Below are 25,149 nucleotides of genomic sequence, written 5' to 3'. Positions count from 1 at the left end.
CATTCACGCACATACACGTTGATGCGCTCAATGACAGTTGCACCACACGTATCGTTTCTTGTTCTGCATTGCATGAAGCAGGGCCCTATTGTTAAACTGCTGTGCTGTGATGTAATTCATGTGCTGCGCAATCGTTGCGTCGCCGCCACCTCCCCGTATACCGGATGCTACTACAATGGCACCTAATAGTAGTATACAAGAGTCTAACGCCCAACGCCGTCATAGCAGGTTTGGTCGCGCAAAGGGTCAGGGTCGACAAGGATCATCCGTACCGCCAAACCATTGTGAATCGCCGGACAACGTGGTTGTACAAGTTCTACTCGCGCCCGTCTTCTAGCGACGCCGCGCGTCGCCCAAACGGTGATGACCGCGCCGACATGGTCATGGGCGACCGCGACTCCGTCCTGCCACGCCGCTCACTCTCGTCCTCTTCTGGGTCCCCATCTGCGTCCCGCTCCTCGCCCTGCGTCTCTGTCTGCGTTTGTGATTGCGTCGGCCTCTCGCTATCCGGTTCTGCTTCCCCAGGCTTCGTCGCCTCAGGCTCAGGCTCGCCGAGGTGTCCCAGCGCCGCCGCGCCGAGAGAGTCAAATGTCACATCGGCGGGTATTCTGCGTATCGGCTGGGGAGAAAAGGGTCGCGCCCCGCGTGGCTTGTTGAAGTCGGACGAGAAGACGCTGTCTGCGTCGCCGCCGGGGTGGTGCTTGGCGTCGGATGCGACGCCGGTGAGAGACTGATATCTGTCGCCATCCATTGTAAGGAGGCTATCGGCGCGCCCGTGCCCAGGCCCGGTGCGGGAGTCCGAGCCAGTGTCGGCGAGGATGCTTTTCGGTGGCAGGATGGAGAAGAGCTTTGCCGACTCGCCTGTGGTTGTGGTCGCTCCGCCGCCGTGGCCACCGACATCTTCGACAGCGAACAGGTCCTGACCCTTTTCCAGCAAGTCGTCTAATCCCCCGCCGCTCCATCCCTTTCGTGCGAGCCCCTCAAAGATGTCCACTTCGGCTCTGACGAGGCTGCAGCTGGCTTCGACGATGCGCCCGCTCGTCTCTTGGCTTTCTCTAAGCAACGTGCGCGCGTGGTCCGCATGCAGCGTCGTCAGGCCGTCCAGCTTGCCCGTAAGCTCGACGAGGTGGGCGCGGAACCTGCCGACGTCCCTCCTGCGCTGCTTGTGCAGCTTGAGCCCCTCCTTCTCCAGGCGCTTGACTTCCCTGCTCTGCGCCTTGATCTTTTGTTGGTACGTCTCTTCCTCGTCGTCGATGACAGACTGCCACTTGTCGAGGTCGTGCAGGAGGGGGACCTCAAAGGCGCGGTATACCGTCTCGGAGAGGATCTGTTGGTGGTTTGCGATGAGGTGATGCACGCCGGACGCGGAGAGCAGCGTGTCGGCAGTGCATGCGCCCCGCGGGGTGGTGAAGCTCGCCGACATGCTGGCCGTGCCGGCGCCGGAGGGGCCTATAGGCTCGGCGCGGGCCTCCTTCAGGCGGGCGCATGCCTCGAGGGCGGAGCCAAATGCCGATGCCGCGTTGGACAGGGAGGCGAGGGCGACGCGGTAGGCCTTTGCGGAGCTGAGAAGGTCGGCGTAGGCATCTTGGGAGTGCTCGAGGTCGGCTTTTGTGAGGACGGCGTGGGAGGGGCGCGGCGCCGGCGGGAGGGGCAGGTTGAACTGCGACATGGGATTCGCGGTCGAGGCGAGCGAGTAGACCGGGGAGCTCGGGACGGGAGGGAGCTGCGACGGCGTGGGCGAGGTGGGACGAGAGGCGCGGGCCTGGTCCTCGGCGGACGGCATGGCAACGGCGGCGGTAACGAAGACGGCGAGACTGGCTTTGGGGTTCTCTTGTCGGTCGGAGGCAGAGGCGGAGAAGAGGGGTGGTAGTCGGGCGACGTTTAGGGATTCGGAAGATGCCGCCGTTGTTTACTTGCGACTCGGGCCGAATGTCTCGCAGACGGGGGCAGCACTCGCAATGCGCCGGGGTTCCGACTCGTCGAGAGACAAAGAAACGGGCAGGTCGAAAGGGCCGGCAGGGCTCGAGGAATCGCGGACGGTACGGGCGGCGAGGAGAACGGGCTGCGTCACGGGGCCAGGTTGCCGGCAGCAGCGCGCCGCGTCACGTTGGTGATGATCAGGAGGGAGGGAGGGATGGTGGGGAGTCGAGGTGAATGGCCGCCGTTGCCCAGCGAGCAAAGGGCGCCGCCGCGTTCCAGGGGATTGGACGGACGCCTTGGGGGCGACCCTTGTGGCGTGACTTGGTGCGTGTGGGGGGGGCGCCCTGGAGGTCCGTCTGGGGGCCAAATGGGCGTTGCCCTCCCTGCAGGGACCAGAAGGGCGTTAAACCTGGAAACTTTGAAACGTTCAGCGATCGTGTTAGTGCTGTAGCTGGTCTGGGCCAGTGGAGGATCACGCCAACGACATCTTGTTCCCCGGGCCGCAACTTGCAAGTCCATAGAAGGGTTATACTTTCTTGTGGCTATGCATTTCGGCTTATTGCAAGAACAGTTTCCATCAAAGCTTCTCAGGCATGCCACATCGTTCTAAGCCTGCCGTTGACGCCAAACAGCCCTAGCGACACCGTGTCGGTCCCGTTGCTGTCCCGGCCAGAACAAAGCGATGATTCCTATTACGCTCACGCAGATTACAAAGGAACCTGGTGTGAAATCACGTCGATAATGGAGGCATGGACCATACAGGATGTTTCAAGCATCTCAATTCTCAAAGGGATCAGGTCAATCCGTTTAGGGAGGCAGGATCGGCTAGGTCAGCCATCAACAAGTCCACAGGAAATCATGCCAGATCGTGTCACTGAAGCATTACTGCCGCAGTTGCGCGTGTACATAGCCTTCACTCGGCATAAGTGACATTCTGCTCGCGTCTATCGGCCGTCAACATGCAAATTCAGCTCAAGACTAGCCGCCGATCTCCGTGCCAAACAAGCCCTGTCAGCGACGATGCATGGTGACATCCGTGTTGTACAAATTGCGGATATCAGAAGGGTTTTGCACTGCATCTAGACCGTCTTCACAAGCCAAAAGCGTCACTGAAGCATGGCGCTGGATATAGCGTTACTCCGTTTCTCAAATATTGACTCCATTTCTGCAATATGGACAGGGCCCGACGGCGGATTGCAGAATTCGCCGGTGCCACGACCTCGTTGTGCGGCTTCTCACGGCTTTACGGCCTACCCATTCCGGGACTGGGAGCACCGAGTCCCGTGTGAGCTTCATTGCAAGCGAAGCTGGCCATCAGGCGTTCCAATCATGTGCTCAAACTCCAGCCGAAGTGTCGTTGCTGTGTATGTCTGGTAAGAATATATCCATCTGAGTGGTTCTCGACGCCTCAAGTTCACCCTTGGCATCCCGTTTGCCGCAACGCGTCTTTGCTCACGATCTCCTTGAAAAACAAGCCGGCAGTGTGCATGTGTACTTGACCATCTATAGGCATGCCCTACTCTGGTGGCGCTCTCGACAGCATGTTCGTGAAACCCGACAAGATCGGCTCACGGCACTCGACTGCCCCAACAGGCTTTCCCGATCGAGCAAGCCGCCATTCGCAGCGAGCATGTTTCTGCGGTCTGTTCCGATGATGGCATCTCTTCCTTTGGAGCGAGACGTTGACAGGCACGGCTTATGAGTTGAAGGCCCAGCGCGACACGAGTCGTGCCTTTTGCCGTTTTCCCCGTGCACAGCAGCCGCCGTTGTCGTGCACCATCCGACAGGTTACACTTCCAAGCTGCGGAGACGCGCGCCCCCTGGAAAAGACAGTGAGCTCTCGTTGAAAGCAAGCGAGCACGACAGTAGCCTTGGGTCTGTATGGCTTGACGTGTCTACTCGCTTTTGGAACAGCAGCCGGATGGAGCGAGTCGAGAAACGAGGCGATAACCTCCAGAAGAAGGAGGGAAGAGCCGCTGAAACTATTTAATAGAGCAGTTCGGGCCCCAAGCCCACTCCCAGAAGCACCAGTAATCGACACAACAAAATAACACCATCCAAGACCCTCTACAAAAGCCCCCTTTTGGCATCACGTCAACATGCCGCCCCCCCATAGAATTCCAGGAAGCTTCACCCGCGAAGCCTCCGGCGTGGTCAAGGCAATGTTTGTGTTTAACAACGTCACGTACGAGTTCGTCGCAACACTCGCCGCCACCCTGGATCCCTTCACCACGAACAACATCAACCTCACGTTCAGCGGGGATGTCGATGACTTGGTAGGATATCACCACATCACGGGCTACATCGGGGACAAGACCTTCTCAGTCGACATCAAAGACGACTATAAGAACACAAAGATCACCGGCGACATCAATCCTCTATTCTACACCTCCCGTGTGCAAGTTTCCGGTTTCGGAGTCTGGGAGCGGGTCAAGGTAAGCATTCCGTCTTGTGATCACGCACATTTAAACTTGCCATGTCTTCTGACAGAAACACGACGGAAAGACCTAGGACAGCTGAAGGACGCTTTGGTGCCAAAGGGACGTCTCGTCAACGGTTCGTTTCTCGTGAAACGGCGCGACGGTCCCCTGGTGAGCTACTGGCCGATTCATGTTGTTGGGTACGCACGATGTGGGCAGACCTCGGTGCTGGCTTTTGTCCCCATCTTGGGGTTTTCCCTTCACTGTAATGCGAATGCAGAGGCTGCAATAGATCAAAGTGACGCTCGCTACGGCATTACATGTCAAGCCTTCTGAAGTGGACTAACACACCCGTTGCCGTCCGAATATGCATGTCAGGGATCATCGTGCCCGAGCCCATCAGCTTCCATCCAAATGCATCCCAGTCCTTAAAGCGGCAGGGGGAAAGTCGCATCACGCCCTATCGCTCTGGCCCACATTCCCACGAGCACCCGCGATGCAAAAAGGGCACAGCTCTCTCATGCTCCGCCATGCTCAGCGGCCGCACCGTCAACCTCCGCCTCTGTCCCGTCCCTTCAGCGAGTTCAAAGGTGCCTAGATCCCGCCACTCCAACCATTCGAGTCGCGGCACGACGAGCGGCCGCCTACACCGCGAGCATCCGAGTCCTCCTGCCTCCTTCTGTCGCGTTGCCCGGCGCAGTAGTTGCCGCAACCAAGGCAGGCCGTCGGGCATGTAAAACTCCAAGTCGCCGAGCTGGCTACTACTGGAGCAACTCAAAAGGGCTGCCTCGACAAGCGTGGGCACGACACTGGGTCGGGGCGGGTCTCGTCGCGTAGCTGCTGCGCTCTGTGAGGATGTCGGCGGGTCATTGGGTGTGCTTCCATCCACCGCAATCCTCCGCGCGGATTCGACAGACGGCATTCGAAAGTCCGAGAGCACCTCCCCTCGGGAATCGCAGATTTGAAGCGGCGAACGTCCGCGGTGTGTGGATGTGAAGTGCGGCGTCGGGTGACCGTCGCCCAGCGAGTGATGCGAATGGACTTCGGGCCTATCCAAGTCCCGCGAAAAGGGCTCCTCCGGCTCGTAGAAAGAGTTTGGATGCAACACCAACGTGCGCAGCTTCGAGTTCGGCTCCATCAGGTCAAGGAGCTCCGCAGGGAGATACCGTAGCCGGTTTTGCGACACGTTGAGCTCCCGTAGGTTGCGCAGCTTGCAGATGGCAGGCGGCAGCTCGGTCAACTTGTTGCCGCGGAGAGACAGGATGGAGAGATGTGTGAGGTCGAACAACGCGCCGGGGAGGGTCCGCAACCGGTTCATCGCCAGGTACATTTCGAGCTCCGGATCCTTTTGTTCAAATGCAACGTCCTTTGCGACGACGGGGATGCACTCGAAGGAAGCGAGGGGACTTAAGGTCTCGCTAGACAACTCCTCCAGGCCCATTTGCCAAAAGTCAAGCTGTTCGATTCCGCTGTCGAGGCACGCGCGGATCTTCTCACGCACCGCCAGTTCCGCCCCAGAAACGCGTTGGACAGGCCGCTTGTCCATCATCAGCTGGGGCAGTCTAGAGCGCGTAGGAAGCTCCAGCTCATCAGCCAGGTCCTCGCCGTCGGTGCCATCGCTGCCCAAGAAAACGCCACTGTCAACCTGCCGCGCAAGAGTCCGCTTCTGGCCACCCTTGGGGACGACAATGACGTCGGAAAAGGTCGAGTCGGACGACGCGGGCTGCTGCTGGAACCAGGAGCCGACGTAGCGCTTCTTGCGACGGCCCTCGACGTAGTTGTCCAGGCCCGGATCGTCGTCGCTGGAGAAAACGGCTGGATCGCTCGAGTTGTAGCCGACAGAGGGCGAGTAGCGGGACCGCTGGGCGCGTACGCGCTTGCGCGGGTTGTTGGAGAAGGTCTGCGAGTTCTCGTCCCACGACACGGCGGGGAGCCGAGGCAGGGACGGTTCGTCCGACATGGCGGCGGTATCAATGCAAATGCAGGTGGAAATACAATTCAAGCGATGACGAGCGAGATGCTTGGTGTAGATGCGCGCACGAGAATGCAAGAGAAGCTGAGACAAAGACGTGGAGATATTAAAAGCGACAGCGGGACGAAATGTTGACGAAAGCTGGAGGTGACGACGGGAGACGCGCCTCGACGCGCCGTGGTGGCGGCGGGTTGGCGGGATAGGCAACTAAGCTCGGTGGGTCTGATCACTGATCAGGGTCCAGCTCAGGGCATTTCAGTTGGTTCCTGGCACCCCCGCAACACTCACTGGAGGAGGGACCCCGCCACCCACAGTCGCGTGCCTGGCCTCCGACGGGTGGGCCGGCCGTTATCAGATCCGTCTCGTACGTCGGCTTCCGCCCGGCATTCCGAGCATCACAGGATGTGCCCAGCTTTGGTCACAGAGCTGGTCTCGCCAAGCAGAGAAAGACTTCTGTGTGCGATGGATTTATGGCTTCCTGCGCTCGCTATCGTATGGTACACAAAGGCTCTCGCTAATCATGCTTCACACCCCAGGATCGGGCTTCCAAAACAGGCTCAGCAACAAGCCAAACACCATCGTCACCCATCCCTGCTCCCCGAACCCCGGTGTCCCTAGAGCGAAAAGCCAACCCCCCGCACAACGTCGCCCTTGTTGTAGAACTCGCTCTTGGGAAGCAGCTCACTAATGACCCACCGTGCCGTCTGCGTGTGCCCTGATCCATGCCCGAAAGGCGCGTGCGTCTTCTCCTTTCGTAGCTTTGCGCCGACACTCAAACTGGCCACCCCGTCTATCACCTTGTCCACGTATCGCTCATCGGCACCGTGCCCGTCGTCATGTCGCGGAAACGACGAGGGCCCCTCGGCCAGCGCCTGCAACGACACAACCTGGTCCTGCAAGTGCTCGTCCACCGTGCCGCCCAGCTCGACCTCCTCGTAGAGACGCTTGCAAAGCGCTCGCGACAGCTGCGATACGAGCACGTCCCTCGACTTGGCCTTCTTGGGCATCGACCAGAGGACGTCCCTCGCCCACCGGATGCCTGCCGTCGACTGCGCCACCAGCAGCACCGACCACCGCGCGTCGTCGCGCGAGTCCTCGAGGAGCTTGAAGTGCACGTCGGCGTCCGGGAAGAGGGTGCCGAGATCTCTCACCACGTTGCTCTGCAGCATCTCGTGCGCCCACTGCGGCACGATGATGCTCACGTCCACGCGCTCGACGCGGTACAAGTCCGGGTATGTGTACGCTGGTGGCGGCACGTACCGGAGCTTCTGGCCCTGCGGTACAGGATGAATTCGTAGCCAGATGTTTCCCCTCGACTTGGACCCCAAGCTCCATCCGCGCTGTCGCAGTTCTCTCTCGACCTGGACTCCGAAGCGCTCTTCTAGCGTCGGCATAAGCACCTGGTCAAAGTATTCGTAGCTCAACGACCATGCCACGTTGGTTCCGCCCGAAATGTCCAGCTCCAAAGGCTCGTCTCCTTCGGCGCTAGCAAACAGGATGTAGGGGAAGATGGCCTGGAGCACAAGCAGCGCGCTTGCGGCGTCCGACTCAGCCGAGATGCTATATTTCCGTTTCCCTCCTTCTGAGGCGAGTTGCAAAGGCGACCGCCGCGGGATGAAGGTCAGCGTCTTGGAACCCACGGAGAGGCCCGTCGTCTGCGCGTCCGTGACGGAGGCGAGCCACGCAATTGAGGTGACGTGCTGGCTCTTGAGACCGCCGCCGCGACCGCCCTGGCGATTGCCGCGGACATTGGTGATTGTCACGGGCTGAGAGGTGAGAGCGGCGAGGCCGACGGCAAGTCGCACGAGCTGGCCGCCTCCTTCGCCTGTTCTGCCGTCGAGCTCAATGGGCTTCATGGCGAATGAAGAGCTGCGAACAGACGGTAGCCGTCGTACTGCGCTGCCAACTCGTCAGTATAATGAGCGCAGTCCTCGTATGAAGCCTGAAAACTCACATTCAGATGTACTTTTTACAAGTCCAAGGGTTGCGAGGGGAGAGTCCTTAGACGCTAAGGCAATTGAAACTCCTCCGTCAGCAGAAGTGCGATGATGTCGCTAGCCGTTTGTAGGGAGCGATGAAACGCAACAAAGCAAACGATATATCAGTTATTTTTATATATACATCAATTCACCATCATTGAAACGGGCATCATGTTCCATTGTCTTTATACTCTTGGCGTCGATGCTCGTGTAAGTGAGTCACTCGGCAGCCGACGGTCTCCAGGCGGACGCCCGACGAATGGGGCGGCGCTCAATGTCAGCATCTCTGAGGTTGTCCCGACGGGCTCGTGCTGGCCCAAAGCGGGCAGGGCTCGAACCACAGTCAACGATGCTTCAAGATATGAACCGCGCGACGAGATACTGCGTTTTCTGCTACCAAGTAAATGATGCACTCAGGTTGCGTTGACCAACTCTCGCGCATCCCCGTGGCTCGCGCCCGCAAAGTAAAAAGCCGCCACGCTCCAGCCACTGGACAGCCCATTTCTAGTGGGGCGCCAGCGCAGACTTCAGTGAAAGCTTCAAGTGAGATGTTTAACATCAGGCCCGCGCAAAAACGCTTCACCAGCAGTCCGCTCTCGTAGCAATTCCTAGACTTCAATCGCATCACATCGCACCGCACGCACGCGCAGCCGCTCTCGCCATGGCAGCCCCGTGCCAGATCCTCGTCATGGCCAGCGGCAACGGGTCCAACTTCCAGGCCCTGCTCGACGCTGTCGCCGTCGGCCGCATCCCGAACTCGCGCATCTGCCGCCTCATCGTCAACCGGGGCAAGGCCTATGCCACGACCCGCGCCGACAAGCACGGCGTGCCCTGGGAGTACTTCAACCTCATCTCCAATGGCTTCCAGCAAAAGGGCGAGGGCGACCCGGAGCGGCTGCAACGCGCGCGGGACGAGTACGACGCCGCGCTCGCAAAAAAGGTGCTGGCGCTCGATACACGGCCGCAGCTCATCGTCCTGGCCGGCTGGATGTACATCTTTGGCGAGCGGTTCCTCGACCCCATCAGCGCCGCGGGCATCAAGGTCATCAACCTGCACCCCGCGCTGCCAGGTATTATTATTCGCCGGAAAAAGGTATAACCATCAAGCTAATCTGCTACCAGGCAAATATGACGGCGCGCATGCCATTGAGCGGGCATTCGAGGACTTCAAGGCCGGCAAGTTGGAAAACAACAAGACGGGCATCATGGTGCACAACGTCATCAAGCAGGTCGACCAGGGCGAGGCCATCTTGACAAGGGAGGTTGAGTGCCTGCCCGGCGACGACTTGGAGACGCTCGAGCAGAGGATACACTCTCACGAGCACGAGCTGATTGTAGAGGCGACGGCAAAGCTTGTGGGCGAGATCATGGCACAAAAGCAATGACGGTAGATGTCACGGAGTTATGATTTTAGAGGGAAAAATAAAGCGCGGCGACAAGCCGCTCAATTCTTGGCACGACTTAATGCGTACTGTTGTTGCATTTCGGCTGCCCGCCGCCGGCGACGTACGGCCGCTTCTATTCAACATGCATATATTGCGCCTTTTCCCTGCCATTTTCTGTCTTCCGGCAACATTCATGTAGTTGAATCATCGATACATTCAACAATATGCGGAGTGGGTTAATGCGATACCAAGAGCCGCGTCTGCGCCGTTTACGACAAAATCCTTGTAGTAGTTGATATCGTCATAGTCCTCGTCATCAGTCCCAGTCGTCGTCATCTTCGTCATCGCGTGATCTTCCGGCCGTGCCAGTCTTGATGCTCTTCCCCGCCAGCCGCTCCTCCTCGGCGTCCTCGGCGGCCTGCCTCCTTTTGACGACCCGCATATCCGAGTCGGGCACCGCGCCAACCTCAACAAGGAGGTTGTCGATCTGCTGCATGTTTGTTCGGACGCCACCGATGGTCATCAGCGTGACCACCTGCTTCGCGATGTCGCCATTCTTATACACCAGAATCGTCGGGCAGTTTCGGTCCGGGTAGTTCTCGATCGCTTGGTTGGCGCGGATCTCGCAGAACTTTATATCGCCGTACTCGCGAGCAGCCTGCCGCCAGAGCTCCGAGAGCACTCTGGACTCGACGTTGGTGCCCATAGACGATGTGAGGTTGACGAAAACGGGCCCGTTTTTGGAGGCCTCGGTGACCTCGCGCTGGTAGTCGGGTTTCGAAATGGGGTATACACTGCCGTGGATTGCCTTCTTTTGCAGGTTGTTGAGCTCCGCCATCCTCTTTTGCTTGTACTGGTTCAAGAAGTCTTCGTCCTCGAGGTCCTCCAACTCGTCCAGCTCGTCAAGGTCCTTGCCTTCCAGCCGGTTCTCATGTGCTAGCCTGCGCCCCTCGATAATGGCCTCCTCGATCATCGGGGTTGGACTGGGCGGCTTCTCGGGAATGACTCCATGTTTGCGCAGGATGTCGTTCCTGCGTGCGCCATGTTAGCTGCGTACAGGGGCTGGCGCGCGAAAGTCGCATCGCAGGCGCATCGCGGGGCACGAACCACTCAGTGTCTGCATTGGGGTCGTCGATGGGAACAGCGATGCGCTGGTCGCCTGGTGCCGCCATTGTGCCGTCACAGTTGAACCAACGTCAGAACGATCTTGGAGAGAGTGAGGAACACGGAATGTTGGAACGCAGGCAACTATCTTATCCACATGGAGACACCCAAGCCAAGCTCCCGCCGCGCCCACTTGACTGACGACGACCGATTCCCGAAACGAATGGTTGCCTGTCGAAGCTCGCGCGAGCTGCACAACAGCTACCCCACATTGGTGCGTCTGCACAAAATTTTAATGCAGGGCCTCGACTCGGTGACTTTGTTCCGCTGGAGACAGCTCAAGCCAATCAGCGGCGACAATTTTGTCGTCACGTGTGACTGGGCCTCAAAACCCTAGTGCGCTAGACCGTTTGTGTCCAAATTCCAGGCTAGAGGCAAACGAGATTCTCCCCCTCAAAGTCCACCGAACTTTTCTCGCTTAACACCCTCTCACCCATCTTGCGAGCCTCGAATCTGTCGACAGATTTCGTCAAGCATCTCCATCCTCGCAAGACCGACCGAATCCTCATCCGAGATAATCAGTCAAGATGGTGAGCGACGATTGCCCTCTCCCCGGAGCCACGACACCGCGAAGGACGCACGGTTGGGATTGTTGTGACGGACGGTCCGGTTTGGCGACGCCGTCATCGAGAGGCGGATCAGGATCGTCAAAGCAACGCCCAAGTGCTGTCCTTCGACGGCTGGACGACGGACACGAGCGCACTACGAAACCGATGGGAACAATCAGCTGACCAAGCGCGACACAGGTTCTCGCCGTTGACCTTCTCAACCCTTCGCCGGCCGCCGAGGCCAAGAAGCACAAGCTCAAGGTACGCCGACGACGACAAGACCCTCGCCGCCGAGGTGATCCCCATCTATACGACGAACAATAATCTAACGATGCTCTGCCAGACCCTTGTCCCGGCTCCCCGATCCTTCTTCATGGACGTCAAGTGCCCCGGCTGCTTCACCATCACCACCGTCTTCTCGCACGCCCAGACCGTTGTCATCTGCCAGGGCTGCACCACCGTCCTTTGCCAGCCCACCGGTGGCAAGGCCAGATTAACCGAGGGCTGCTCTTTCCGAAGAAAGTAAACTGCTCGCCCCCGTGGGTGGGTGGTTTCTTTCCTTGGGTATCATGACTCTTATGGTTCAAATTTGTGGTGGTCATCGGCATCTGCAAAACAACAACTCCTCCTCGACATGGGCGCATAGACAACAACCCTCACCTTGCGACATAATCCGACATCTTTGCAGATAGAAGATGGAACACCCAAGAGCTGGGGCGTTTGGGGTCTCCGGATATCTTGCATGGCACATCTTTTACCTCTTTTTTCCGTTACGCGCGCCTTTGTACCAAAGAGTCGTCTCTTGAGGCAGGAACACAAAAGCACTGCATGGGGTGGACAGCCGGAGAAGGGCTTTCACGAGTGTCCGCGGTGGCCCGAGCTGGGGCCGCTGGGATGCGAGGACGTGGAACCGCTGATTTGATGATCGCTCCTCATACCTGGGTGCAGTGGCAGCGGAGGACGGCACTGTGCTTGCGAAATTCAATGGTTTCCACGAATCTCTGTCGCTGTGATGTCGCCCGTGACGTGTTGATGTGGGTGGTCTGAGTCACCCCGAATCATCGTGATTATCACACCGTGGCTGCCTTAACTGGGCACAAGATAGCATGTCGGCCCTGCGGGGTTCGTGCCCGTTGCGCTCTTCGAACACTCCTAGCTCTGTAATTGCACTTCTCATACAGCACACATGGCCGTAACGTCACTGTTGGGGCGAGAGCGGGCCTCGGCGTCGACCACTCCTGCACTGCAACGCGACGCCACAGTTCTCGCCACCCGACCTGACACAACTCGGCCAAATGCAGTGCTGCGGTTCGCAGGCAGTATTGAACAAGTCTCGCGTTTCATAGTTATGTTGCATTTATTATTTGATTGAGTTATTTGGTGTCCTTGGTTCGTATAATTCTCTTTGTTCGGATTCTCGACGGGCACGCGCAAAATTACCTTCCACGCTCTGTTTTCGCGGGGGGCTCGCTGCACTCCAAGCCAGACTCCACGCTGGTTCCTCCATAGGTCTCAACAACGCTATGCTATTGCCAAGTCAGATACGTAAACACGACGACCAATACTGCCTTAATGTTATCCCAGCGACCCCATAACGCAACATTATTCCATGCATGTAATGAAGAGTCTACACCTCGATATGTGCTACGTGCTGTGGTGAAAGTGGCCTACCCTGGACTTAATCTCATTTATCCAGCGCGGCCCGCCCCACCTTCCTTTGTCATCATACTTTCTTGGCATGCAATTGTTAAGAAAGTAGCGTATTTTACAGCAAATTGACTAACAACTGCACCACCAACACCTCGAGCCGCGCGCTGCGCTGGCTCTGGCAGCGGCCATGGCAACTGCCATGGGCTCGCATGCCGGCTCAGATCCCTTCGATCTGGACAATCATATCCCCCTAACTCTCGCCGACCGGGCCCGTGCCGCCCAGCTCCGAAATAGTTCTCCGGTTGTGGACCGGCCGATCGGTGTCTCGCCGGCGCCCCGGCGACCGGCCCGGACGCCATCTTCGCCTTTACTCCGACTCTCCCACTCTGCTGCTACGGAAGGGGCACAGCCCGCATACGCGTCGTACAGGCCTTCGCTGGAACCCATTCTGGAGCCCGTCTCCATCGTCGAAGGCGCCAACAGGGTCGCCCAAGAGCAAACGGATGCCTATAACGCCAAATTAGCAGTCTTCCACGCATTCTGCGAATCATTTGACCAGGCCGCGAAGCAATTCACGTCCGGGATTGAGCACACCTTCGCGAACCAATTCGCCACCAGCTTCCTCGACTTTTGGCGCCAGTCTCTCTCCATACTGCCCCCCGCGACGGCGCCGACGTACAGCAGCGTCGTCGCTGGGCGCAGCCCTCGCCAGCCCCCTGGGGTCCACGCCACTCCCATTGCTGAGGCCCCGCTGCCCGCACCACAACAAACAGCCGACATACGTCTCCAGGGACGACCAATCCCCGCCCCACCGAAAGAGGACCTCCGGGTCTTCGTACGACTCGACGCCGAAGCACCGGCGAGGAACTGCGAATCGTACGCGATCCGGACCCACATCGCCGCGAAAGCCGGCATCGACCTCCACCAAATTCCGGCAGCCTTTCCCGTAAACTCGGGCTGGGCTATTCGCACCGCGGACGCTACCACCAGAGATCTCATCGTTCAGCGCCAGTCCGAATGGGCGGAAGACCTGGGCGCGAAATCCGTCGAAGTCAGCAAGAAATGGTACACCTACGTCGTATCCCGTTGCCCTCGCAGACTCACCGACCTGCAGGGCAATGAAGCCGACTACGACACAGCAGTCAAGGACGAAATTGCCTGCCAAACCGGGCTGACACCCGTCAGCATTCGCCCGAGCAGACACGACTCAAATGACCTTCCAAACAAGACGCTCATAGTGTCTTTCCTCGAGCCCACCCAGAAACCCTGGAGGCTATTTGGCTCCAGCAGACTGGCCCGATACATTGACAAACCGACCGTGCCCAGCCAATGCGACAAATGTTGGGATTTCCACGCCCGACATAGCTGTGACCGCCGACCGACATGCAAGCGATGCGGAAAGGCCGGACACGACGACTCCTCTTGCGTAGCGCCGGAGCAGTGCGGCAACTGCCTCGGACCGCATGCCGCAGATTTTCTGAAATGCCCGGCACGTCCCATACGATCCCATGGCGCTTTCCGCCGATTGACCAAGGAAGAGAAAACCCGCGTCCGAGAAATGGGTGCCCAGCTATCGGCCCAGCTAAGGCAAGGCAAGGCTCAGGCGAACGCGCTCTCCCAACCGGACGGAGGATCGCCTCAGACCGTGAACCCCTCACCCAGACCGGCGCCATTGAGCGCTCCTGAGACGAACGACCGCGCTAGCCCTTCTGCTTCTGGTAGCACGCCCGGTAGCACGCCCGGTAGCACGCCCGGCAGCACGCCCGGCAGCATGCCCGGCAGCTCGCCCCCCAGCGCTCCCCAGCCCAACGACAGCCAAATCGAGCCTGAAGCCAACACTTCAAGAGCTGGGAGCGAGACCTCGACTCTCAGCCCAACCATGACTATAACCCCACCATACATCATCGTGGATACGACTCCTCGGCCAGCGAGCGGGCCTGCCTCTCCTTCTAAGAAGCGACGCATCGACCCCATCGCGCATGACCCATGACGAGGCATACCCGTGCTCCACAAAACGGCAAGAAGAATCTGCGAATCTTCCAAGCGAACGTGGGAAAGATCCCACCAGCACACGACTGCGCCCTCGCCCTTGCAGACTCTGAGCAATACGACGTTGTCCTGCTGCAAGAGCCATGGACAGAGGCTAAATATGGCTGCTGTCTCACCAAAACTCACCCAGCATATGATACCTTTTCTCCAGTCGATAGCTGGACCAATAATACTACCCGCCCAAGAGTCATGACATACGTCCGGCGACGCCCCGGCCTAACGGCCGACCAACGACGTCCCGCGACAACTCGTGACATTCTCTGGCTCACCATCAACAATACGACGATAGTCAACTGCTACCGACAGCCTGATTTCGACGGGGCTCTCGACATACTCCTCGCCTGGAGCCCGCCGAGCAGGTGCTTGGTCGCGGGAGACTTCAACGCTAAACACTACAGCTGGCAGACCGGTCGTCTCGATGGCCGGGGCGACGACATCGCTCACTGGGCATCAGAGTCTCGTCTCAGCCTGCTCAACCCGACCGACGTGCCTACAAACCCGCATGGAAATACCATAGACCTTGCCTTCTCGAATGTACCACTGTCCGAGGCAGTCGTGGAGGACCATCTGGCCACTAGTTCCGACCACTTCACGCTCAGCATAGCGCTCCCGGAGGTGGGCGTAGCGCCAATACCACCCGGAAAAGTCCGCGTCACGACGGAAGACGAGATCAAGCGGTTCGTAGATCTCGTCCAGTATGGGTCAGTGGATATCCCAGCCCCGACGACAACCACCGACGACCTTGATGCTCTTGCATCCGCCCTGGTGCGCCTCCTCCAAGCGGCGGCGAAGGTGGCCGGTCGCCCCGTTCGAAAGCAAGGGCGCAGCGCCCCATGGTGGACCGAGGAATGCCGCCTGGCCGCAGCGGAATACCGCGCGATCAGAAGAGTCTATCCCCTTGGATTTTGTCGGGATGTTCAGCTCGCCAAGAAGGACTTCCAGAGGGTTGTCCGCCAAGCTAAACGGCTATACTGGCGCAATCTCATCGACAGCTTCAACGACAGTTCATCTGTGTTTAAAGCCGTCCGATGGTTGAAGTCGCCAGGTGCCTTCCAACCACCACCCCTCGAGGTGGATGGCGTGGTACACGAAACGCAGCTCGACAAAGCCAATGCCCTCCGACGAGCCACGCTGGAAAGGCGAACCTCAGAAGACGACATTGCCGACCCGTGGGTCCCAGTCGCCCCGACTAAAGCGATACCATTCTCCCAGGATCTATCACTGGCCGAGGTGCAGGACGCGACCATCCGCACGGGAAACACATCCCCCGGCTCCGACAACATCACTGTCAATATGCTCAAAGCCGCCTGGCATATCATCGGCGAACATGTCCGTCGCCTCTACGAGGGCTGCCTCCGACTAGGCCACCATCCGCAACCATTCAGGGAGGCGGAAGTGGTCATGATAGCGAAGCCGGGTCGTCGGAATTTGTCGACACCGCGCGCCTGGCGACCAATCTCGCTGCTCTCCTGCCTAGGCAAGGGTCTTGAGAGGCTCATCGCACGCCGTCTAGCGTGGGCGTCCATCCACTATGGTGTGCTCCATCCGCAACAAGCTGGAGCCCTACCGAAGAGATCCGCTGTCGACCTCGTGGCTGCTCTCGTGCACGACATCGAAGAAGCATTCGCGCGCGGACTGGTCGCCACACTGGTGACAATGGACATTCAGGGGGCTTTTGATACCGTCCTCCGCAACAGACTGATCCTCCGTCTGCGCCAGCAGGGATGGCCCGATCACCTCGCACGATGGGCTGGCTCGTTCATGTCAGACCGCTCAGCGTGCGTGCGATATCAGGACATTACCACACCCAGTTCCCCACTGCAGTGCGGGCTGCCGCAGGGTTCACCCGTCTCGCCCATCCTCTTCTTGCTCTATACAGAGCCGATCTATCGCCTGGGCAATCCGAAGGGTCGATTCGGCTATGCCGACGACACCGGTATCCTATGCGTAGGAAACTCGCTAGAGATGACGGCCAACAGGGCGTCGCGCCATGTCAGCGAGCTCGTAACATGGGGCGCCGCCAACGGAGTAAGCTTCGACCCTGCAAAAACCGAGGTCATGCACTTCTGCCGAACCAAACCCAGGGTGTCGCCGCCTATCTTCCACGAGGGCGTGAGACGCCCGGAAAAGGCGATGCGCTGGCTAGGTATCTGGCTTGACAGCACCCTGACGTTTAAGACCCATGTCGAGAAATGGACTGCCAAGGCGCAGGCCGTGGCGCACCATCTCCGCGGACTTGCAAACACCAAACACGGCCCCCTCCCAAGCGCTATACAAAGAGCCGTCCGAGCCTGTGTCGAGCCAGTGCTGCTCCACGGCGCCGAGGCCTGGTACCCTGGATTGAGCAGCCCTCGCTGGAGCCAGCCCAGGAAAGAGGGCTCCTCTAGAATCCAGCAGCTGCTGCGGAAGATGAACAAGTCGCTTCACAACTCTATGCGTGCCGTCCTGCCAGTCTGGAGGACGACGCCTGTCGCCGCACTGCATCGTGAGAGTGGCATCCCGCCGATCGCCCAGTTGCTCGAAACTCGCCGGATGCGCTTCGCAGCCCGCCTTAAGCGTGTGGATGAGGCACACCCGCTGGCAAAACGCACACTGCAGCCGAAGCCGCCGACCATCCATAGGTCAATCAAGCTGAAGTACCAGATGCCTCGCGAGGCTTTCCGGACTAGACTCAGACGCAGCGATCAGCTGCTACCTCGTAGCAAACGACCACTGCTCCTCCCCCGCCGCTTCGACGACCACGCGACGCCCCTACAGACCGCGTCGAAAGACGAGTCTGCAAAAGACTTCCTGGAATGGCTCCGGTCTATCCCTCGTGAGACGCTCATCGTCTACTCAGACGGATCCCTCTCCACGGAGAAGGCCGCTGGGTACGGTTATGTGATTCATCGCAATGGACTCACCTTGACGAGTGGCAACGGTCGCCTTGGCCCAGCCGAGGTTTTCGATGCAGAAGCCAAGGGTGCCCTCGAGGGGTTGCGTGCTGCACTGAACCTCCCTAGCCCACGACGCATCTTTGTGTGCCTCGATAATCTCGCCGTCGCAAACTGCCTGAGAGGCACGCCCGCGGACTCTTCTCAGGAAGCCTTCCTCGAGTTTCAGGCTCTGGCCACGACGCATGGCGCCACAGAGGTCCGCTGGATCCCCGGCCACACCAACATTGCAGGCAACGAGCAGGCGGACGCCTTGGCGAAGGCGGCCACCTCCTTGCCCGAACCCGCAGACGCACTCCCAACACTCGCTCATTTGCGCAGGATTGCCCGGCAGCAGTCCAGAGACGCTTTTGAAGCCTGGTGGGACGCCTCTGCACCCGACCAGTACAAGCCACTGCATCTCAAGCCTACTACCGGCTGCCCGCCAGAGCTAGAGCTCCCACGACCACTGCTCCACCACCTGCTCGCGGCGCGGTCTCGTCACGGAGACTTTGCCGACTACCACGAGAGATTCAACCACGACGACGCGCGGCTGACATGCTCATGTGGCCGACGAAAAGAACCAAGTCATCTCTTCTATTGCCGAAAGATCCTGCCGCGACATCGGATGAGGCTGGCCCCCTCACCGGCTGCGGCAGTCAATCGTGCAATAGGCAGAGACTTCGACAAGTTCGTCAAGCTGGCGAAGGCAAGCTCGTTCTTCGAATGGGCGTGTCCTCGCCACTAGGCGGATGGTGGATGGTGATCGCTCCCTTTCTTTCTTTTGTTACTTCTCACTCTGTGACCCGTCCAGGCGGAGGGTGCTGCAACACCCTTTGCCCGCCCGGATCAATTGAGGCTGCTCTCGCAGCCTCCGCTGACAGCCTCTCTCGAGGCTATTAGAATACGGCACTTGGATGCCACGCTTGAACGACCCGCTGACGGGCACCGAGCACGAATTGGAGCGCCTTAGAGCCGATGAAATGCTGGATGGTGGTTTTGTTTACTTTTCGCGATGGGAAGATGAGGGGACACCTGGAGGTAATCTCTGAGAGACCCACCAGAACCTGTATCGATAACGTAGGATAGACCCACTAGCCCAGCACGTCCTGTGCCCCAAAGGGACCTGAGCGGCCTCACGGCCGCTGGACGGAAAATACACACACACACACACACACACGCGCGGCCCGCCCTCCGGTCGGTCACGTGCAGAGTAAAATCAAGCATTTCAACGCCCAGCATTTGCCCAATATGCACGAGACGGCAGCCGTTTGTCCCTCTCAAATGCGATGAACAGCCGCGCATCAGATGGTCGGCCGCAGAGTCGTCCGCGAATCAACCGATGACTAATCCTAAGCGTCCACCTCTTTACGCGAAACCGTCGCGCCAGACGCGCCTAGCGACCCGCTTTTTCCTGCTCATGTCACAGGCCACTACCACGCCAGCGCTGACCACCCAGCCTCCTGCCAACCCATTCCATCCCTCGTCCTTTCACCAGCCAGCCTCTCATTGTTCCCTTGCTCGTTGTCTTCCATCCCCCCCCCGTCAATTCATCAGACAGAAACTCTCCACTCTACCGCTTCTGAATCACCTGCACGTTGCGTTTATCTGCTTTTTTCTCTCTCTCTTGTTTCTCCCACGCAACGGCCAATTCTTTCCCCGGGCACTGGCCAGGGGAAAAGTCTATTTCAGGTTTCCGACATCCAGGGTCCAAGGGCCAGCTACGTCAGTCCGAGACAGCACACGCATCCGTCCACGCAGCGCCACGCAGGGCCGCCGCTCGAAAGGCTCAATTGCATCGACGACGACATACATCACTCTCGAGATTTACGACACGGCTGCCATCATATCGACGTAGCTCAGCATGTCTGCGCCTCGAACCAAGCGGCCCTTCGCGGGCGCCTCTGCGGACCCATCCCAGCGTCAAATCACATCCTTCTTTTCCTCTGGCGCCCTTCCCACCGACGCCGACGCCGATGCACAGCCCTTGCGGCAGCCGCTCCTCCCGTCCAGCGTGCAGGCGAACCTTCTCAGCGTAGGCATGCGCGTCCGCAAGTCCGTCCCGGAGGGGTACAAGACCGTCGGCCCCAGTGGCTTCAAGCTGTGGACGGATAACACACGGGCGGGTGCTACCAGCAACTCGCCGGCAACGCGAGGCGCTCGCGCTGTGTCCAGGGAACTGCTGCCCTTCTGCGGCATAAACAAGATTGGCGGCTTGGACACGCAACCCTCCTTGCGCGAAGACGAGTCCGAGGACGACGAAGTACCAGACCTGGACGCCGTCCCGGAACTCACCATGTCTCAAGAAAGCGTCGAGAGCAATGCCTCAGAGCCGTCTCGCAAGCGCATCTTTGATGAAGATGAGGACTCAGCCGCCAGCATCCCCATCACGTGGGCTGCCAGCGAAGCCGCCAAGGCTTGGGACGGCGAAGTAAGCCCGCGGACACTCCACGCGCCGATGGGCTGGGGAAATGCCCGCCCAATGGCCGTACCGAGGACTCGCGTGCGCAAGAGCGTATCTGCATCGGCCGCGGCAGACATCCCGCTCAAGGACGTGGACCAGGAGAACATGGCCGTGGATGGAGACTTTGAGGAGGCCGACTTTCTCGTCTTTGGACAAGGACGGGAGATGGACATGTCTTGAGGGCTCTTCAGCCTGATAAAGACTGTATGTTATGTGCGAGTACGACTGGGCAAGGATGATGGGTCGAGAAGATTCGACATTGATTTGGGCATTGGCGTTACGGACATGCAAGGCACATCACGCGCTCGCGGAATAAGAGCAGCAGAATGATTGATTGGGACAGGCATACCACGAAGTGGATTTGAACGTGGTCGAGCATGGGGCATGATTATTGTTTAGATATGTGCAGATCCCTTCAACAAGAAGTGGCTGCGGCGGGTATCAGGAAGAATAGGAGCCGTTAGGCCCCTTATAGTAGCAAAGCGATTCATCAGCACCTCCCATTTCTCCATGCCATGTCTGTGTCCCCCGTCGACTCGTCCTTTATGGCGAGTTGACGTTAGTATCGCCGCGCTCTTCCCAGCGTCACATGCCCACAAAGGGCTGCCGAAAGTCCAGCAGATCCCGCTGGCCGTAAAACTCGCCCGCCACGGTGAGAATCATGTCGAGCGTCGCGCGCATATTGATGCGCAGACGCAGCCTGGCCGCCTCTTGCGCCTCCTCAGACTCATCCTCTGGCGCATCGACCGTCGCATCACCCTCGAGGCGGGCCAAGAACGCTTGCTTGGCAGCTTCGAGGGCAGCGTGGCCGTCATCCGGAGCCTGTACCGAGGGCGCCACCTCCCCATCCTCGGACCCCGATGAGAGATCCATGGCGACAGACGCGGCGTCGCCATTGTCGTCGTCCGAGATTTGGCCTTCCTCTTCGGACTCGACCTCTTTTGTGTCATCATCATTCTCTTCGACTTGTTTGGTTTCTTGCATTTCCTTGTCCTTTTGCCTTGGGCCATCGGCAGCGTCAGAGTCTGCGCTATCCACGCCATAGCCGACGTATGCATCCGTGCCCAGCTCGACGCTACTGCTTTGGTCGACCATTTCGTGCACCCCCAGCTGGCCCTCCTCTAGATCGTCCCGCAAGGCCGCCATCTCCGCAAGGCTCCGGCCGAGCAGTATCGCACGGCGTCCCAGGTCGCGCACCCAGCCAATCTCCGTGTGGTCCAGCTCCCACGGTTCCGGCAGCCGCGCGAGCAGGGCCCATACCCATTGGCTAGTGCGCTCAGAGAGCGTGTATCCGAGGCGCAGGAACCGCCCACCGAGGAGCACGCGTAGGACGCGGATGACCGAGTCTTTGGACATGAGGGCGAGCTGCAGCGGGTGAGGGTCCGTGTTGCGCATGGCGGCGGACCAGGTCTTGTGGGTTGTCGACTTGCCGTCGAGGGGCGCGGCGGTGGTTGGGCGGCCGGAGGGTAGGCGCCGCGCCGCGCTGGTCGGGGGTTCTGCGTGAAGGGTAGACCGTAGTCGGCGGTAACGAGCTAGGATGGACGCATAGTATGCTTGATGGAGCTCCCATTCGGAATCACCCTCGTCACCAGGCTGCCCGTAGCTTTCTGACTCGGCTTGGGCAATGTATGCGCCGTCCTCGTACCAGCCCCTGGCCTCGGCGCCGCTTTGGTACTCGCCGTAATCGGCCTGTGCTGGTTCGTCCTCGTCTTCGCCGTCGCCGTCGCCATCGTCATTGCGGGCTTCCTCGCTTGCCTGTCGCAGCTCGGGCGGTAGTTGGGGGCCAATCTGTTTCTTTGGAGCCACGAGCATGTGAGGGATGCCAAGCGCTTGCTCCCTGCGCCAGTCAGACGACAATAGTCAAAGCAAGGGGGGTTGATGAGCTGCCAATATACCTGACCGACCGCAAGTAGGCCATCGCATCCGCATCGTCCTCAAAGTCCGACTCCTCGCCGTACGGAATGGTAGACATTTCGCTGATATTGGAGAAGACATATTTCTGTCCCCAGGTCGGATCTATGGCCGCGTTCTGGTGCTGGTGCAGGCGCTGCGCACCCGTGTGCTTCCTCGCGCGCTTGGGGCTCGGGTCATCGTCGGTGACCTCGCCATCGTCGACGTCGTCGTAGTCGCGCTTGGTGGCCATGCTGTGCGGCGTGCCTGGGGTGCAGGCCCGAGGCGAGAGTCGACGTTATCTCTGTGGGTGCCTCATTGGAGATTGCGGGAGGACGGCTTGGTTGTTGCGGTTGCGAACCCACGGAGCTCGTGGTCATAGGTCTGGCGAGGTCCAAAAAAGTTTCCGCGGCTGACGTCTTGGTTGCCTGGACCCTGCAGCCTGCCAGGTTGGGGTGCTGTCAGTGGCTTGCGGCCTGAGGATCGGTGTTTCCAGATTCCGTGCCGTCGGCTAGCGTCCGATGTGCGAGCCTGGACGCCTACGGGTGCTGGCCGCCACTGGGCAAGTCTCTGGTGCCCAGCTGCTGTGCAAGCGGTGCCGTTAGCTTGTTGGGCGCTGTGGCTGCAGGGTCAATGCTGCTGTGCCTCTCAGCTACAGCAGCCAAGGACCCTTCCACCGGCACCAGCCCAGGGCCAACACCCACCTCACCTCAAGGGCTTTCTGCTCCGGACCTTGTGCCGCCCCGCTGGGCGCAGGCTCGACACCCTGGCCATCCATGCCATCCATGCTAAACTCGACGCGGATCAGGCCCGCGGACGCTGCTGCCGCGAAGCTAATTGTCCCGCGCCGACGCCCGTCCCGCTTCCGCCTTTGCCATATTAGTCCCTCGTCTTCGTCCTCGTCCACGTCGTCGTCCCATCATCGCCCGCCTCAACCACCGGCAACATCCGCCGCTCGCTCGTGCAACAAAGCCCCAGGCAGGCGCCTCGGATGGTTCGCGGCTTACAATGAGGGCGGCAGGCGTGTGCCGCTCCAACATGCATCCCGCCATGCGGCGAGGCTTGAGCCCTCTCAGACGGCATGCTGCGCTCCCCATTCGCGCGCCTCCGCCGCCGTCTCAGGCTCGCGCGTTGCAGCGCCGCTGGCAGGGCACAAGTACGAGCACGAGCACGGGCTCGGCGTGCAACCACTTTGTCGACAGCGGTAAGCGCCCTCGCGCCTCGACGGGAGCCTCGAGCGGACAGCTCTCGCGCGGCATGTCGCTGACCACTAACACCCTCAAGGCAAAATCGAACCAACGAGCCCGCCCCCGCCGCGGCTACCCGGCGCGAAGCCCTTCCGCCTCGCCGTCAAGGACAACATCGCGACCGCCGAGTTCCCCACGCAGTGCGCCTCGCGCATCCTCCTCGGCCATGCCTCGCCCTTCGAGGCCACCATCGTCCGCCAGCTGCGCGCCCGCGGCGCCGACGTCGTCGGCAAGACCAACATGGACGAGTTCGGCATGGGCTCCCACTCGACCAACTCGATCCACGGCCCCGTGCGCAACCCGCTGGCGCTCGACGGCGAGCCCATCTCCGCCGGCGGTAGCTCTGGTGGCAGCGCCGTCGCCGTCGTGGTGGGAGACGCCGACTTGGCCCTCGGCACCGACACGGGCGGCTCCGTGAGGCTCCCGGCTTCGTACACCGGCACCGTGGGATACCGGCCCAGCTACGGCATGATATCGCGCTACGGCGTTTTCCCCTATGCCAACTCGCTCGATACGGTCGGCTTCATCGCCAGGGAGGTGCGGCCTATGCTCGACCTGCTCGTCAACACGAAGCTGGACGAGGAGCACGACGCCCAAGACCCGACGTCGCTGTCCGCGGCCACCCGACAGCGTTGCGCCAAGGCCTGTCCTCCAACGCTGCAGGACAACGCGCAGCTCACGGTGGGGATACCCCTCGAGTACAACATTGCCGAGCTGGACCCCGCCATACGTCGGTCGTGGATCGAGGCCGCTTCTGCCCTCGAGGCGCAGGGCGCCAAGATCGTGCCCGTCTCTCTCCCGTCTACCAAGGAGGCGCTCTGCGCGTACTACGTTATCGCCGTGGCCGAGGCGTCATCTAACCTGGCCAAGTACGACGGCGTACGATATGGCGTGCGCGCGCCTGGCAGCGATGCGGCCGGCGATGCGCTCTACTCGGAGACTCGCGGAAGCGGCTTCGGCGACGAGGTGAAGCGGCGCATCCTGCTGGGCACCTACAGCCTCAGCTCCGAGGCCATGGACAACTACTTCATCCAGGCGCAAAAGGTGCGCCGCCTCATCCGCCGCGACTTCGACCGCGTCTTCCGGCTCGCCAACCCGCTTCAGGACCCCGAGCAGTTCGACCTGAGCGACATGGCCGAAGACACGGGCCTCGAGGACAAGCGCGGCCCGCCGCAGGTCGACTTCCTCCTCTCGCCGACGACGCCCTCGTTCGCGCCCAAGCTACGCGACGTGCTCGAGAACAGCAGCACCGACGCCTACATGAACGACGTCTTCACTGTGCCGGCCAGCCTGGCGGGGCTGCCGGCCATGAGCGTCCCCGCGCGGACGGACGAGAGCCGCCTGCCCGTAGGACTGCAGCTCATTGCCCAATACTGGGACGACAAGCGCCTCCTGGCCATGGCGGAGCGCCTCAAGGATCTAATGCACCGATAGAGTGAAGGAGGGGATCGAGGTAGTAGTGCCGGCGATAGAGCGGCGGAGTAGAAGCGCGGATGGCCAAGAAGAGGTGGAACGGTGGACGCATATAGAGAGGAGGGCTTTACGAAAG

At 60.0% G+C, this 25,149-nt stretch overlaps 10 protein-coding genes across 10 annotated transcripts; 5 read left to right on the top strand and 5 right to left on the bottom strand.

The window, feature by feature from the left end:
• Positions 1 to 316: 316 nt before the first annotated feature.
• Positions 317 to 1,783, bottom strand: PLICBS_003466 (uncharacterized protein; the record flags this gene model as incomplete). The annotated part of the gene is made up of 1 exon (XM_018323216.2): positions 317 to 1,783. One exon carries the CDS (start codon positions 1,781 to 1,783, stop codon positions 317 to 319), a length of 1,467 nt encoding a protein of 488 aa, XP_018178446.2.
• A 2,236-nt stretch (positions 1,784 to 4,019) lies between these two features.
• On the top strand, positions 4,020 to 4,431 carry PLICBS_003465 (uncharacterized protein; the record flags this gene model as incomplete). The annotated part of the gene is made up of 2 exons (XM_018323215.2): positions 4,020 to 4,355; positions 4,426 to 4,431. 2 exons carry the CDS (start codon positions 4,020 to 4,022, stop codon positions 4,429 to 4,431), a joined length of 342 nt encoding a protein of 113 aa, XP_018178445.2.
• A 369-nt stretch (positions 4,432 to 4,800) lies between these two features.
• PLICBS_003464 (uncharacterized protein) lies at positions 4,801 to 6,300 on the bottom strand (the record flags this gene model as incomplete). Its single annotated transcript, XM_018323214.2, has 1 exon — positions 4,801 to 6,300. One exon carries the CDS (start codon positions 6,298 to 6,300, stop codon positions 4,801 to 4,803), a length of 1,500 nt encoding a protein of 499 aa, XP_018178444.2.
• A 626-nt stretch (positions 6,301 to 6,926) lies between these two features.
• PLICBS_003463 (uncharacterized protein) lies at positions 6,927 to 8,168 on the bottom strand (the record flags this gene model as incomplete). The annotated part of the gene is made up of 1 exon (XM_018323213.2): positions 6,927 to 8,168. One exon carries the CDS (start codon positions 8,166 to 8,168, stop codon positions 6,927 to 6,929), a length of 1,242 nt encoding a protein of 413 aa, XP_018178443.2.
• A 784-nt stretch (positions 8,169 to 8,952) lies between these two features.
• PLICBS_003462 (uncharacterized protein) lies at positions 8,953 to 9,676 on the top strand (the record flags this gene model as incomplete). Its single annotated transcript, XM_018323212.2, has 2 exons — positions 8,953 to 9,361; positions 9,414 to 9,676. 2 exons carry the CDS (start codon positions 8,953 to 8,955, stop codon positions 9,674 to 9,676), a joined length of 672 nt encoding a protein of 223 aa, XP_018178442.2.
• A 316-nt stretch (positions 9,677 to 9,992) lies between these two features.
• On the bottom strand, positions 9,993 to 10,848 carry PLICBS_003461 (uncharacterized protein; the record flags this gene model as incomplete). The annotated part of the gene is made up of 2 exons (XM_018323211.2): positions 9,993 to 10,707; positions 10,784 to 10,848. The coding sequence occupies 2 exons, from the start codon at positions 10,846 to 10,848 to the stop codon at positions 9,993 to 9,995; spliced, it is 780 nt and encodes a 259-aa protein (XP_018178441.1).
• Positions 10,849 to 11,367: 519 nt separating this feature from the next.
• On the top strand, positions 11,368 to 11,914 carry PLICBS_003460 (40S ribosomal protein S27; the record flags this gene model as incomplete). The annotated part of the gene is made up of 3 exons (XM_065600224.1): positions 11,368 to 11,370; positions 11,587 to 11,649; positions 11,732 to 11,914. The coding sequence occupies 3 exons, from the start codon at positions 11,368 to 11,370 to the stop codon at positions 11,912 to 11,914; spliced, it is 249 nt and encodes an 82-aa protein (XP_065456296.1).
• Positions 11,915 to 19,863: 7,949 nt separating this feature from the next.
• Positions 19,864 to 20,643, top strand: PLICBS_003459 (uncharacterized protein; the record flags this gene model as incomplete). The annotated part of the gene is made up of 1 exon (XM_018323209.2): positions 19,864 to 20,643. The coding sequence occupies one exon, from the start codon at positions 19,864 to 19,866 to the stop codon at positions 20,641 to 20,643; it is 780 nt and encodes a 259-aa protein (XP_018178439.1).
• A 405-nt stretch (positions 20,644 to 21,048) lies between these two features.
• PLICBS_003458 (uncharacterized protein) lies at positions 21,049 to 22,606 on the bottom strand (the record flags this gene model as incomplete). Its single annotated transcript, XM_018323208.2, has 2 exons — positions 21,049 to 22,300; positions 22,359 to 22,606. The coding sequence occupies 2 exons, from the start codon at positions 22,604 to 22,606 to the stop codon at positions 21,049 to 21,051; spliced, it is 1,500 nt and encodes a 499-aa protein (XP_018178438.2).
• A 797-nt stretch (positions 22,607 to 23,403) lies between these two features.
• On the top strand, positions 23,404 to 25,034 carry PLICBS_003457 (trimeric GatFAB AmidoTransferase(AdT) complex subunit; the record flags this gene model as incomplete). Its single annotated transcript, XM_018323207.2, has 2 exons — positions 23,404 to 23,557; positions 23,638 to 25,034. The coding sequence occupies 2 exons, from the start codon at positions 23,404 to 23,406 to the stop codon at positions 25,032 to 25,034; spliced, it is 1,551 nt and encodes a 516-aa protein (XP_018178437.2).
• Between the last annotated feature and the right edge of the window lie 115 nt (positions 25,035 to 25,149).

Source organism: Purpureocillium lilacinum (genome assembly GCF_023168085.1).
Source record: "Purpureocillium lilacinum CBS 284.36 DNA, scaffold_2, whole genome shotgun sequence".
In the NCBI taxonomy this organism is placed as follows: Eukaryota; Fungi; Ascomycota; class Sordariomycetes; order Hypocreales; family Ophiocordycipitaceae; genus Purpureocillium; species Purpureocillium lilacinum.
The sequence above is the reverse complement of the archived record's forward strand: the minus strand, read 5'-3'. Positions and strand labels throughout refer to the sequence as shown.